Here is a 15,212-nt window from a genome sequence, read left to right on the forward strand (position 1 = left end):
GCATTTATATAATAAATTTAGTATTAATCTTATAATTTTACATATTAAATTATCTAACTTTACAAAAACAAATAAAAAAATTCATATCAATTTTCTAAATTCTAATATTGCAAATCCTATTTGAAAAATAAATTTTATGTTATAAAAATTTATTTATTTATCTATTTATTTATTAATTTATTTATTTATAATGTATAAAAAAACAAAGAAACAATATTGAGAAATTATGTTTCTTCTAGCTTACAAAATTGGATGAGTAGTAATATTAGGAGACTTGAGACGTTTTTCTTGGCAACTCTTTAGTTGATATAGTGCTTGTTTTGGTGTTATTATTTTGATAAAAAAATATATTTTTTTAATAAAAAAATATTTTTTTATATTTTAATGTGTTTGGCAAATTTCAAGTAGTAAAAATAAAAGCACTAGAAAAATCAGAAAAACATCTTTTTTGAGAAACTGTAATTTACATCTTTTTTAAAAGATCTTTTTTCCTTAAAAAAAGATGTTTTTCATGTAATAAATAAACAAAAAATTACTTTTATATTATTATATCCAAACATAATTGATAGATAAAAAGATCTTTTTGCATAAAATACCCAAACATAAAATTATTTTTTAATTTTTGATTTTTTTATTCGTAAACATTTAAGTATTCGAAAATTTAAAAATATTTCTGACCTTTTTAAAATTTGGATATATCGATCTCTCGTATTTACTTCTATCTGACTCAACGAAAAAATCAAACGTAACTCTCGTTGTACTGACGTGGTTGATATAGATGCACACGCGAAAAAATTTTTGAAACTGAACAAATTAGACTCAGATATGTCTAAATTTTGAAAAGGTTAAAAATTTAAATATATGTTTAAATCTTTAAGAACTTAAATATTTACGAAATAAAAAATTAAAGATTTATTTGTTATTTTCTCAAAAAAATAATACCATTTTTAATCCTTTTAGTCCTTGATCATTTTGACAAGCTAATTTTTTCTCATTCATAATTGGAGTAATAGCTTCCTTCAATCTCCAAGAATAAAAATATTGTGTGTCATTCATTCTCTTAAATCAGAATTGGATTACGCCGTCTTTAAATTCTTGTAAAATAAATTGTGATGCAAGTGTTGATGTTGATTGCGAGACAAGTGATTTTGGTTGCATAATTAGAGATGGAGAATTGGAGATGAAGCATAGGTCAAGGGTTGCACTAGTGCCCTTCCTCCATCTTCAATGGTCCGTTGTAATATTTTTGTTATTTGGAGAAGGTTAGTTTTGACTTGGGAAGCTAGGTTGAAGGATGTCACATCATGTTAATTCAAGAAGAGTGTTCTGATAAGCAAGTTATATATATATTTAGACATCATCTCCAAAATTTGGAAATTTTTGCCTATTCTTAGATAAGCTAGTAGGCATGAGTATATTGAAGGATTGGGTCCTTGAAAGGAGCTTCACACGAAGATGATGAAAGATGCTGTTGATCATGTTTTCTCTCTTTTTTTTTTTTTCGTTCCTTTTTTCTTTTTTTAATTGTTAAGTCACCAAAAAAAATATAATATTGATTTCAAAAGTTGTCAATGACTTAGAGAGGAGGAATTGAATCTAAGACCACTTTTTATTTTATTTTTAAATTTAATCATCAAAACATATTTAAAATAAAATTTTACAATTTCTGTTAAACAATTATGCAAGAGACAAATTGGTTTTATCTCATAATATAATGTCAAAATAAAAATAGAACAAAAAAGAGAAATTTTGCATTACTGGGTATCTTAGTTCAACCATTAATGCAATATGACCTACATTTAGTCTTCATCATAAATAATAATAGAATTTTCACTATATTTTCTAGAAATTACATTCACCAATTCTCTATAATACTTCTTAATCCTATCAAGGAACTCATAAACTTCTAACCAAACCTTGTTTTGACTAAGCTCCCTAGCCTAAATTCTCGATAGTAAGTGCTTACTCAACCTAGTACGAAAAATCTCTCAGGCTCATGACACAAAATTGAAAAATATCAAAAGGTTTAGACTTTTTTTTCATCAGTCAAACAAGTTATAGGTTTAACGTTTGAATTTGGATCCTCTAAATTTTAAATTTGTACTTTAGAGGGTAAAGTGTAATCTTCTACCCTTGAATAGTTTATCTCTCATATTTATTCTTGGTCCCACCTATAAAATAAATGGTGAGAGATCACACTTTATTCTCTAAAGTGAAATTCAAACTTTAGAGAATCCAAATTCCTAACGGTTAGATATCAAATACTGATCATGTCAAGATGGCTGTTTTGATTGTCTTAGAAACAAGAATCTGACATTTGGAATAGTCTTTGCAACGCTTGAAAAGTGTTAAATGATGAGTTTGCTTGGTGTATTAAGAATTTAAACAAGAATTTTAAATTTTTCAGATGGAGGAGAGAAGGACAAGTATCTAATAAGATGGATTATGTTCACATTTCTTATTCGAATTTCTGGATATCTGGTCAATTGGTAGGTGGCATTGGAGATTCTTTATCTCCTATATCTCAGAATATAAAAGGTAACATTATTTCTTACAATCCAGATATGTAAATGGGTTTAGAAGTGAGTTGGTATTGGTCTAGAGCTGTATCCAAAATCTATAACTCGCGCAATGGTTACTTGTAGTTGTCGAAGTAGCTTTTTGGCTGGGAGAAGTGGGAGAATTGATTTTGACTTTAGCGTCAGCTTGTTCCGAAAAAGCACAAGTTTTTAGCTTGGCTGTGTTTTAGGGAGGCTCTTCATATTGCAAGTTCGCGTCAAAAGAGAGATATCGTCATTGAATAATTGTCCAAGATGTTTTTTTTGTCAGAAATTAATTTTACATTGTATTTGAGATTATCCAAAAACTCAGCTTGTATGACATATGTTGGATATTTCTTGTCATCCTCTAAATTTGAAAAACTAATTCTTGTATCATAATAGAGAGTATCCATTCAAGTTCTTTTTGAAACTTTGGTGTACATGGTGACTGTAGTCTATAGGAACGAATTTACGTTGGGTAGTGTGGGGGCAAGTGTCCCATTAAAATTTTATAGAGTTATATGTTGTATATAAGACAAAAATTTATTTGCCACTCCTCAATAAATAAATTTGACTTCGCTTTAATTTTTTTAAATCTATCTTTGTTTTCATAATGCATAAAAAAAAGATCTCACTATTTTATAATAATATCACATTGATTATAAAAATAATTAAATAATAATAATAAAAAGATAATTAAAAATTAACTCAATAATTTAAATTTAAGTACTAAAAGCATAATTTTTTTATGCTCTCTAAAATTCTAATTTTCTTTTCTTGTTGTTCCTTCTTGACTTTTTGTCTTTTAGTAAGACTCATTAACTTTATTCTTTAATTTCTCTTGATTCAATTAAAGATTTATTTTTATTTTTATTTTTTAATTTATTCAATTATTTTGCATTTTATTCTATAGTTATGTTATTGTATATTTTTTATTACATGGTTAAGTATTATTGAATAATAAGATTCATTAGTAATTTAAATTTTGAAATATAATAATATTAATGAACAACAAAGAACATTTAAAATGAAAAGTAAGACCCAAATATACGAATATCCATTGATGTTTCTTCTTTTGAAGTTTGCTCTAATTTTGTTAATAATAACGACATCAATTAAAAAAAAGTTTAATTATAAACATTATAAAGAGTGAATTTCATAATTTTATAAAAGAGAAATTTTTAAACAATTATTTAATGACATATATAAAAAATAAAATATTTAATTGTATTAACAATAAAAGAATTATTCAATTTTTTTAAAATATAAAATTTAAAAGAATAAAATTCTAAGTTATATGTTATTATTTAAATTACTATATAAGTGTTTTAATTTATTAGTTAAATAGCTAGAAGATTAATTATATTTTATAATAATAAAATATAATTATAAAATTATTATCATGTTATATATATTTTGTCCTCACTAATAAATTTTTTTGGATCCGTCACTTATGACGAGTAAGGAATAATGGCATTGTTAATTTTCAAGAAACTTGGAAAAATGAATGATCTGGTTTTAGTTTTAGAAAATAAATTTAGGAGTATTTTTGAATTACAACATATGTCCATCCCTTCTATTCTAAGTGGTTTTTGAAATTTTTTATACTTTTAAAGATTAATTGATATGCTAATTATTTTGATTATGGTGATAGTGTTGGTTTTACTTGAGTCATCAAAGATTGTAATGAATGTTGACAAAATGGGTGTTTAAAATGATTGAGAGTAGCAGTATTTTTTAAGTGAAATTGTTTGTTATTTGAAAATGTTATCTCTTAACCTAAAATATGTGTTAACAAGATGTTTGTGAGATGGAGTGTGTGGAAGCGTTTAATCTTATTACTAATAATCAAAATGCTTTTAGGTTTATTGATACGTTGATGCTCAAAATAAGGAATATTATGTATTCGAATTGGCATGTTGATTTTCGTTTAATTACGAGAGATATAAACTCAGTGGCGAACACAATAACAAAAATATGATGAAATTACAATTTTATTAAGTGGAGATTTCTTTTTTTGAAAGAAATTTGAGAATTGTCTTAAGTGGGACTGCTCATCTATTTAAGTAGTTTTTAACTTTTTTTTAGCTTATTTAGTAAAAAAAAATGACAATTAAGTCTTGAAAATTTTGATTTTTGATTAATTAATTTTTGAAAAAAAAATTAACCCTCTAAAACAGTTATTGACAATATTAATTTATCACGTAAAATTTAAAATAATATTTATATGTATTATTAATTATCGTGATATATTTATTTATAAAAGATCATTATATTTTACTTATTTTAGTAAGATTCGTAATAAATAAAAAAAAAACAAAATATATATCATATTATCTATTAACAAAATTATATATATGTTTATTATTTATTACCGTAAAAAATTTAATTAATATTTTTTTAAGAATTAGTGTTTATTTGGATATCATTATTTTCATAAAAAAAAGATCTTTTTTAATGAAAAAATATTTTTTATTTTTTAACATGTTTGACAAATTTTTAATAGTAAAAATAAAAATACTAAAAAATTAAAAAATATCTTTTTTAAAAAATTATAATTTATATCTTTTTTTAAAAGATATTTTTTTAAAAAAAATATTTTTCATGTAATAAATAAATAAAAAAATATATTTATATTATTATACACAAATATAATTAATAAATAAAAAATCTTTTTATATAAAATATCCAAATACAAAATTACTTTTATTTTCACATAAAATCTTTTAAAATAATAACTTGTTCTTGTATGGATACCTGATGGGAGAGCTCGGTCCCTGGGAGTCGACGTCGAGTTGTTATCTTCGGTGCCGACCTTTGAGCTTTTGTGGAAGTCCGAGTTTTTCTCCAAGGAGATGTCCAATTGCGCAGAGTGTGAGCAAGGAACAAGGGGGGAGTGTACCTGCAAAGGCACTCCGAAGATTAAGTCAGTATTGAGAATTCAATGTATCCTTTGAAGATAAAATATCATACCTTTATAGGTGAGATAAAATAGGTCGGTTACGTTTTTATTGATCATCTGAATTGAAGAGCAATTAATAGGTTTTAACAAGTGATAATGTCTGATTGTAACGTATAACGTCGAGTTATAACGTAAAGTGCCGAGTTATGGTGCATAATGCCGAGTTATTGTATATAATGCCGAATTATGACATCGGATTTGTAACGGCCGTATCATAGCCCCCAAGCTTAGCCTGGATATATTTTGATAAAGCAGGTTGAGCTTTTTTTAGTTATAACTCGGCGATTTGAGTTATAGGTATGGAGCCCCCAGATCAACTTACTTTATTAAAATAATGAATAATTTGAATTTTCAGACGTAATTTGAAGTTAACGTGCATTGGAAAGTGTAGTAGTATTGTCATTGATTGTGCCTTTGATTTTTCCAATAAAATTTTGAACCGTTGATTTAATAGATGCAACGGTTAGGTTTTTTCATGGAACCGAGTAGTGAATTTGAATAGTTGCTGAGACGATGTTGATAAAAGTGAATTAGTTGGGCGAGAATATTGAGTTAGTTCACTGTTGTTGGTGATTTGATTGAGTTTGATTGCGCATGTGTAAACGATGCGACTTTGAATTGAAGAGTTGTCGCGCAATGGATAAGTATTTTTACTTGTATGATATGTGATTGAGTTTGTTGACTGTTTATAGTCATAGTTCAGAATTGAAGACTGAGTTTGATTGCGCATGTGTAAACGATGCGACTTTGAATTGAAGAATTATCACGAATAGATAATAAATTGAAGATTGTGTTTGATTGCGCATGTGTAAACGATGCAACTTTGAATTGAAGATTTATCGCGAATGGATAATTGATTGAAGATCGTTGATAGTCATAGTTCAGAAGATAGTTGATATAGATCTGATGATAGTTGATATAGATTTGACAAAGAGTGATAATGATTGATATAGAGACAATAATGATTGATACAGCTCGGATAATTATTAATATAAATCTGAAAACAAAGATAATAGATATAGATTTGAAAATAGAAAAACAGATATAGGTCAGCGAATAGGGATAACAGATATAGGTCGGCAAATAGAGATGACAGATATAGATCAGCAAATAGAGATAACAGATATAGATCTACAAATAGAGATGATAGATATGGATCGAAAAATAGATATAACAGATATAGATTGGCAAATAGAGATGACAGATATAGATCGGTAAACAGATATAACAAATATAGATAAAAAAATCAGAATTAGATCGGTAAATAGAGATATCAGATATAATTTGGCAAATAGAAATATCAGATATAAATTGACAATTAAAGATAACTGATAAAGATCGGCAAATAGAGATAACAGATATAAATCAAAAAGTAAAGATGACATAAATAGATCGGCAAATAGATATAACAGATGTAGATCGAAAAATCAGATATAGATCAGCAAATAGAGAGATCAGATATAAATTGGCAAATAGATATAAGAGATGTAGATCGAAAAATCAGATATAGATCGGCAAATAGAGAGATCAGATATAAATTGGCAACTAGAGATAGCTGATAAAGATTGGCAAATACAGATAATAGATATAAATCGGAAAGTAGAGATGGCATATAGATCAGAAAACCAGATAATAGATATAGATCGGCAAATAGGGGTAACGGATTTAAATCGAAAAATAGAGATGACATGTAGATCAGAAAAATAGAGATAACAGATATATATCGGCAAACAGATATATCAGATACAAATTGAAAAATAGCGACGACAGATATAGAATTAAAAAATAGAGATAACAGATATAAGTTGAAAAATAGAGATGACAGATATATATTAAAAAAACAGATATAGATCGACAAATAGATATAACAGATATAAATGGACAAATAGGGATAACAGATATAAATCGAAAAATAGAGATGATTGATATAAATCGGAAAATAGAGATGACTAATATAAATCGAATAACAGAGTGACTGTTATAGATCGGCAAATAGAGATTTTTGATATAAATCGGCAATTAGAGATGATTGATATAAATCGGACAATAGATATAACATAAGTTGACAAATAGGGATAACAGATATAAATCGGAATATAGAAATGATTGATATAAATCAGAAAACAGAGTGACTTATAGATCGCAAATAGAGATTTTTGATATAAATCGGGAATTAGAGATGATTGATCTAAATCGGACTATAGATATAACAGATATAAGTTGGCAAATAGGGATAACAGATATAAATCAGAATATACAGACGATTGATATAAATCAGAAAATAGAGTGACTGTTATAGATCGTAAATAGAGATTTTTGATATAAATATGGAATTAGAGATGATTGATATAAATCGGACAATAGATATAACATATATAAGTTGGCAAATAGGGATAACAGATATAAATCGGAATATAGAGATGATTGATATAAATCGAAAAAATAGAGATGACTGATATAAATCGGATAATAGATATAACATATATAAGTTGGCAAATAGGGATAACAGATATAAATCGGAATATAGAGATGATTGATATAAATCGAAAAATAGAGATGACTGATATAAATCGGATAATAGAGATGACTGTTATAGATCGGCAAATAGAGATTTTTGATATAAATTGGCAAATAAAGATGATTGATATAAATCAGACAATAGATATAGATCGGCAAATAGAGATGACTGATATATAAATTGAAAAATAGAGATGACTGATATAAATCGGCAAATAGAGATAACTGATATAAATTAGAAAATAGAGATGACAGATATAGATTAGAAAACAAATATAGATCGGAAAAATAGATAAAGATCGACAAAACAGATATAGATCGGAAAAGCATATATAGATCGGAAAAGCAGATATAGATTGGCAAATAGATATACCATAGATGAATTGAAAAATAAAGATGACAGATATTGATCGAAAAAGTAGATATAGATTGGCAAATAGATATACCAGAGATGAATTAAAAAATAGAGAGATGACAGATAATGATCGAAAAAATAGATATAGATCGGAAAAACAGATATAGATCGGCAAATAGATATACCATAGATGAATTGAAAAATAAATATGACAGATATTGATCGAAAAAGCAGATATAGATCGGCAAATAAATATATCAGATGATTTGAAAAATACAGAGATGACAGATAATGATCGAAAAAGTAGATATAGATCGAAAAAATAGATATAAATCGGTAAAATAGATATAGATCGGCAAATAGATAAACTAGAGATGAATTAGAAAATAGAGAGAAAAATAGATATAGATCGAAAAAACATATATAGATCGGCAAATAAATATACCATAGATGAATTGAAAAATAAAGATGACAGATATTGATAAAAAAAGCAGATATAGATCGGCAAATAAATATATCAGATTATTTGAAAAATACAGAGATGACAGATAATGATCGAAAAAGCAGATATAGATCGAAAAAACAGATATAGATTGGCAAAACAGATATAGATCGGAAAAACAGATATACCAGAAATGAATTGAAAAATAGAGAAATGACAGATAATGATCGAAAAAACAGATATAGATTGGAAAAACAGATATAGATCGACAAATAGATATACCAGAGATTATTTGAAAAATAGAGAGATGACAGATAATGATCAGAAAAACAGATATAGATCGGCCTTTTTTGGGCCTTAATGATTTACTATATGACCTTTGTTTACAAAGGTGCAGGTAAGTTTGAAGCCATTGGAAGGAAATGGGGCCTATAGAAAGAAGGATGTTTATTTCGAGGCCCCACGGTGGGCGCCAATTGTTCTTGTATGGATACCTGATGGGAGAGCTCGGTCCCTGAGAGTCGACGTCGAGTTGTTATCTTCGGTGCCGACCTTTGAGCTTTTGTGGAAGTCCGAGTTTTTCTCCAAGGAGATGTCCAATTGCGCAGAGCGTGAGCAAGGAATAAGGGGGGAGTGTACCTGCAAAGGCACTCCGAAGATTAAGTCAGTATTGAGAATTCAATGTATCCTTTGAAGATAAAATATCATACCTTTATAGGTGAGATAAAATAGGTCGGTTACGTTTTTATTGATCATCTGAATTGAAGAGCAATTAATAGGTTTTAACAAGTGATAATGTCTGATTGTAACGTATAACGCCGAATTATAACGTAAAGTGCCGAGTTATGGTATATAATGCCGAGTTATTGTATATAATGCCGAATTATGACATCAAATTTGTAACGGTCGTATCATAACTCAAATTTTTTTTTTTTTTTTTTATAAATTCACCCAAACCGACCCTTAATTAGTCCGAACTCTCCGAAGCTTAAATTGCTTCGGAATTTAATTGTCGCTTTTTAAAGTATATAAACTATACTTTTTTCCCTATGCGAAAAGTGTACGCGTGGGACGAACAAAACTCAACATATCCGAGGAAGAGAACAATCAATTGTGATTTTCGTTCTCCACTTCACTCCTCCAAGTCTCTGATGGTCATTGATGCCTTGTCTCCACTGAATCCTAAGCGGAGAAGGTTCACCAACGCTTATTCCATGGTAACTCTCTCATCCTCCTAAGATTCTTTTCTTCTTTCTTGCCTCATGATTTTTTTATTTTTAATTTCGCTGATTTCAAGAATTTTTCCTCCTTTTCTTTCTTTTTTAAGCTTAATTTCTAGTTTCTCTTGATTTTCTTATCCAATTGATTTATGTTACGATCTGGCTTTGCTTTGTTTTTTGCCCATCGTTGTTTTTCTCATTTTCCATAGGTTTGTTTAGAATTCTTTTCATTTAATCCTCAAAATAAGTCTAATGAACAAAAAACCCTAAATTGTTGATCACAGAGTGCAAAATTTGTGAAAGAAATATGAATGGTTAATGTTTAGTACTTTATTGCAAAGTTTTAGTTTTGAGGCGATCTTTTTGAGGGTTTTTTAATTTTCTATTTTTCTTTTAAAATCATCCTAATTAGATAGCCAGATAGCTTTCTAAACAAAATACCGGTTATGATCTATGAAGTATTGTTGCATTTCCACGAATCACCATTCCACCTCTTTGAAGTTCTTGATTGAAAAAATCTGAAAATGCCTCTTTTAAAGCGAGGGTGTATAGATTATCTTATAGTGTATGATAAGAGATAGGGATTGTTGTATCTTAAAATACCCTAAACTATTGTTTACTTTATGTTAGTTTATTTTTTTTCTGCTAATGGTTGGTGCAACCCACTCTACGCTAGCATGAAGTTTTGAACTTCTCACCTTAGCTAAGAAGAGTCAAATCTGAATTAATCCATAGCCCTTTGTAGCTTCTTTCGTTCGCCTTGATTTCTTGGATTTCCTGAATGATTGGTGTTGGTCAAATTCGGCTTCATTTGACATCTCATGTCCTTCAAACCTTATGCTTAATTGCGGAAATTCAAATTGAAATTTTCCTTATTGGTGCCTGTAAATGGGGCATTGGGCTGTGTCCTTAAGTTTAGTCGGTAATAGGAATGCAATGCCTATTGGCTATTGTATAAAATTCGTTCATGGTGAAAATATGGGTGTCCTAGGTTCTGTTCTGAATGCAGACCACCATGCATTAATATTTATTCAAAATCTATGATTGGCCTTATAATATTGAAATAATGAATTAGAGAATCCACAATTCACTTTTCCTATTCTCTGAAATAATTAAGATCTTTTGAATCATAACTACTGTTCCAATACACATGTATCACAGGTATCATTTCCGAGTTTAATATACTGTGCCAACTTCTTGTACACTCATTATTTTGATGATGTTTGATTGCTTACTCAATTTGTTGTTTTTCGTCTGTTCTTTCTGAATCGTGTTTTATGGCAACAGGCCAATCTTGCAGATATGAATGAAAGGTTTGGGCGAGAGATTCGTGTTTTTGAAACGTCACCAGTTTCTCCATCATTAAATGCTGCACCAAGTAACGGTATATTTTAGCAATCACGTGAATTTAAACCCTCACTTATTGACTTTTCTATATATAATTTTCCTTTCTTAAACTTATATTTTGTGATGATTTTCCAGAAGGAGATGAGACAGATGACTTCTATGAGTTCACCCCAGAAGACTATTACCGACTTCTAGCTACTAAAAAGGAAGGTAACAATGATGAAATCATTTTATGACTGAAGAAGTAACACAATAAAATAAGAAGTTAAACATAAGCATTAATTTCCATATTTCTCATTATAGTTAAAAGTTTATCTAATATATGTCAAAAATTGAAAATTTAAGACTTAATGATTAGTTGATGATCAGTATTCCATTTTACATGCCCCATTCATTGGTCATAAGTACTATGTCATACTGTATTTTTTGTATTCCAAGAGTCCACTAAAGAAAATTATATTATTCCACCTTTTGTAACTATGTGTTCTGTTTGCACTTGATGATCAATAGTGATGAAAGGGAAATATGAAATAATAACCTAACTGCCTAAGTACCTTACAAGAATTGCACACTGCAATTTCCTCGCTGTGATATTGTTATTTAATTATATTAATGATTAATGATGTGCAGATAAATTCTTGAAGACTCGAAAAATCCGAGAAGCAGAAGAGGCAGCTCGTAGGTCAAGAATAACGAAGGTAATGGCTACCTTCTTTTTAATGGTGGAGAATTTTGGTTAGTTGCCTGTATAGAATTTTTTTTTTCTTTTTATTCCAAAGAATCTTAAAATTTTCATGAATATTAAAATTTAATTCATATCAACAAGAGTGAACACTAACAAGTCAGTTGTATTTGATCTTGTTGTAGGCTGTAATTCGAGTTCGTTTCCCTGATAATCACACATTGGAGGCTAACTTTCACCCATCAGAAACCATCCAGAATTTAGTTGATCTTGTGACTAAAGTGATTGCGCAGCCGGAGCAGCCATTTTATTTGTGTAAGCAATAACGAATTGATCTTCTATATATGATTAAATCTTGAATGAGTTACACTGATAGTTTGTAATGATCTGTAACACAGTTTTTTAAGGTCTCTCAATTTCTTTACTATCAGATTAGCTTTTCCTAACATCATCTCCTGTTAAGTGCTAACTGAACTGAAACACAAATCATATGCCACTTTAATTATGCAGATACCACACCGCCTAAGAAGCTGATCAAAGACATGTCTCAGGATTTCTACACTGCTGGTTTTTGCCCTGGTGCCATTGTGTACTTTTCGTACGAGGTTCCAAAAGGTGTGTTTCTATTGTTCGAATGACCATTTTTTAAAACATTTGTGTTATGATTTTACCACACAATAATTATGCAAGTTCTATGCGATCTTCCTTTTGTCCCACTTGAGTAACCGACCACACAGGACAATTATTTTGGTAAACCAAGAATTTGGTTTCATTTCAGACATGTAAATTGAAGTGGTTATTAAGATCAATATGTATGGCTTCTGCATTAGTTATCTTTGTTAAGAGTTTTCTCATATAGTCATATACTCATATGTATCTTATATTCCTACTCTAACTAGCAAATAAAATGAATATTGCATTTAGAAATATTAGTTTGGCGTTGTCCAAAGTTTTTCCGCATCTATCCAATCATTTTATTCTTACGCTTACAGTGAGGATTGCATGTAAGATTTGTGCAATTTAAATGACACTCTGGCGTGTGTACAACTTCTTACAAATTTGATTACCTATTCTATATCACTAGGAAATTGAGGGGAACTTTTCAATGGCAAAGAGGAAGTTGAGAGAAATTGATAAAAATTAAGGAATAGAAAAAAGAAAAACTTGAAACATGTTATAAATGAGAAAAACAAATTATTTATTTTAAATGTAAACTAAAAAAAATGTGAATTGAGGTGCACCCCTCAAGTTTTTTCTTTTTCTTGATTTAAATTTTGTCTTTTAAGGGTTATGAAAAATTTAATCCTACTTGGTTTGTTCACCTCTCTTGATTTCAATGTTATGTTGTAATTAGGTGATAACACTCTTGTTGGCTCCTACTTGGGTGAAGATATCATGGCCTTGAAGGATTTACATGTATCTGCTGATCAAGGTCAGCAGTCACAGCCTGTGCAAGTGGAACCAGAGTCTGTAGTGGCACCACAACCTCCTCCTGTCGAAGAGCGAAAACCGGCTGAGAAAAAGCTTGTTAAACCAAAGTGGCTAAAAATGTGATATCATTGTTCCATAGTTCCCATGGTTGTTTCTATAGCACAATTCACTTGTGCTTAATTTATACCATGTATAGTGGTTGTTCATTCTGGTCTTCTGGAGATACTTTTATATGCCTTATTTTACTTTCTAGTCTTGATATCGGTCGAGTATATGGATCTTAGTCAAGTGTATCATGCTAAATCCAATAGTATGCAGCATAGTTGTTTCTTCTCTTTTAATTCACAGTATACATAGTTGTTTCATCTCTTTTAATTCACAGGATACCTTTCCTTACAATGTTTCTTTGTAGATAATGTTTGAAATACCTTGGTGAGAAAAAGTCTCCCATAGTCCCATGATCTAGTCATGTTCTGGTGTTAGGTTAATTCCCCTGATGAGAAATGATAAGATAACCCCATCTTATTGTTGCACAAGAGGTGCCTTAGTATTTATTTGGGGAAGGAGGAGAGGGTGGTTGAGAAAAATGTTGATGGAAGTGTCAAAGAATGAGAAAGAAGATGAAGGTGAAAAGCGGCAAAATTGGAAAATAAACTATTGAGTTGTTAATGTAGTAGATTTGGATTTGAATGGTAAGGATAAAATTGAAATTTAATTTACAAAGTTTGGATACAATTGAATTAAATTAAAAAGGTAGAGACAATTTTGAAATTCTAGACAAATTTTAAGAAAAATAAATATATTTTATCCGATTATAACTTATTTGTCAATATTGCTTTATATTATGTATATTTTTAGGTAGCGTGATTGTATTTGGTGGTCATAGATTGAAATTAAAATTTTAAGATACAATTTTAATTCCTTTAATATTTTTAAAAAGTGAGGATATAAGAGTACTGAAATTTTTGGGACGGATACTAAAATTTTAATATTTTTTTTAAAATGTTTTTATTTAACTTTTTAAATTTTAAATTTATCTCTCAATTTTTATATTTACTTAAATTAAACATAATATTGGGACATAACTTAGTTCATTACATTTTACATAAGATATAATACAAATATTTAATTTAGTCTCTATTTTTAAATCTCAATCTTAGTCTTTCTTTCATAGGCAGTTTTAATTTTCATGTTAAATTCTTTTTAATTCACTTTTCAATCTACTTCTAAATTCTAAGCTGAATTGTTTAGTATATTAGTACTAAAATGATGCATTACGAGATGGATTTATAAAAAAAATACTTTTTACAATTTTATATTGAAAAAGTTTATTTGTATTTTTAAATACGATTGACATTCGTATAAAAAATTAAAAATATAATTATTATTAATTAATTACATATTTTAATTATTTTTAAAAGTAAAAAAAAGGGTCAAATTCAAGTTATGGGATATATGTTTCTAAATAATAAAAAACATTTAACCTATATTCCCACTTTCTAGTCTTTCTAACTAGCAATTTATACTTTATATTGTGAGTTGTAAATGGTTATAATGCAATGAGTAATCTTGAAGGCTGAAAAAGATTATCCAAAAGATATATACTGGGGTAGAGAGAGATGGAAAGATTGAGACTGAGAGACGGAGACTAAGAGATAGAGATTGAAATAAATTTTAGTATTCTATTTGGTGTAAAATGGGAGACAAAAATTAAAA

The 15,212-nt window shown here is 28.5% G+C and overlaps 1 protein-coding gene across 1 annotated transcript; it reads left to right on the plus strand.

Annotated features, from left to right (window-relative positions):
- Nucleotides 1-9,809: 9,809 nt before the first annotated feature.
- Nucleotides 9,810-13,895, plus strand: LOC130954393 (plant UBX domain-containing protein 1). The gene is made up of 7 exons (XM_057881129.1): nt 9,810-10,033; nt 11,324-11,420; nt 11,519-11,593; nt 12,014-12,081; nt 12,251-12,380; nt 12,576-12,680; nt 13,420-13,895. Exons 1-7 carry the CDS (start codon nt 9,866-9,868, stop codon nt 13,617-13,619), a joined length of 843 nt encoding a protein of 280 aa, XP_057737112.1. The 5' UTR covers nt 9,810-9,865; the 3' UTR covers nt 13,620-13,895.
- The last annotated feature ends 1,317 nt before the right edge of the window (nt 13,896-15,212 follow it).

The sequence above is a fragment of the Arachis stenosperma genome, chromosome 10 (assembly GCF_014773155.1).
Source record: "Arachis stenosperma cultivar V10309 chromosome 10, arast.V10309.gnm1.PFL2, whole genome shotgun sequence".
Taxonomy (NCBI): Eukaryota; Viridiplantae; Streptophyta; class Magnoliopsida; order Fabales; family Fabaceae; genus Arachis; species Arachis stenosperma.

Excerpts from the sequence above, each read along its gene's own strand:
- LOC130954393 (XM_057881129.1), top strand. The coding sequence starts at position 9,866 with ATGCGAAAAGTGTACGCGTGGGACGAACAAAACTCAACATATCCGAGG. Across the intron at positions 11,421-11,518 it reads AAATGCTGCACCAAGTAACG|AAGGAGATGAGACAGATGAC; the intron begins GTATATTTTAGC and ends ATGATTTTCCAG. Across the intron at positions 12,681-13,419 it reads TTCGTACGAGGTTCCAAAAG|GTGATAACACTCTTGTTGGC; the intron begins GTGTGTTTCTAT and ends TGTTGTAATTAG.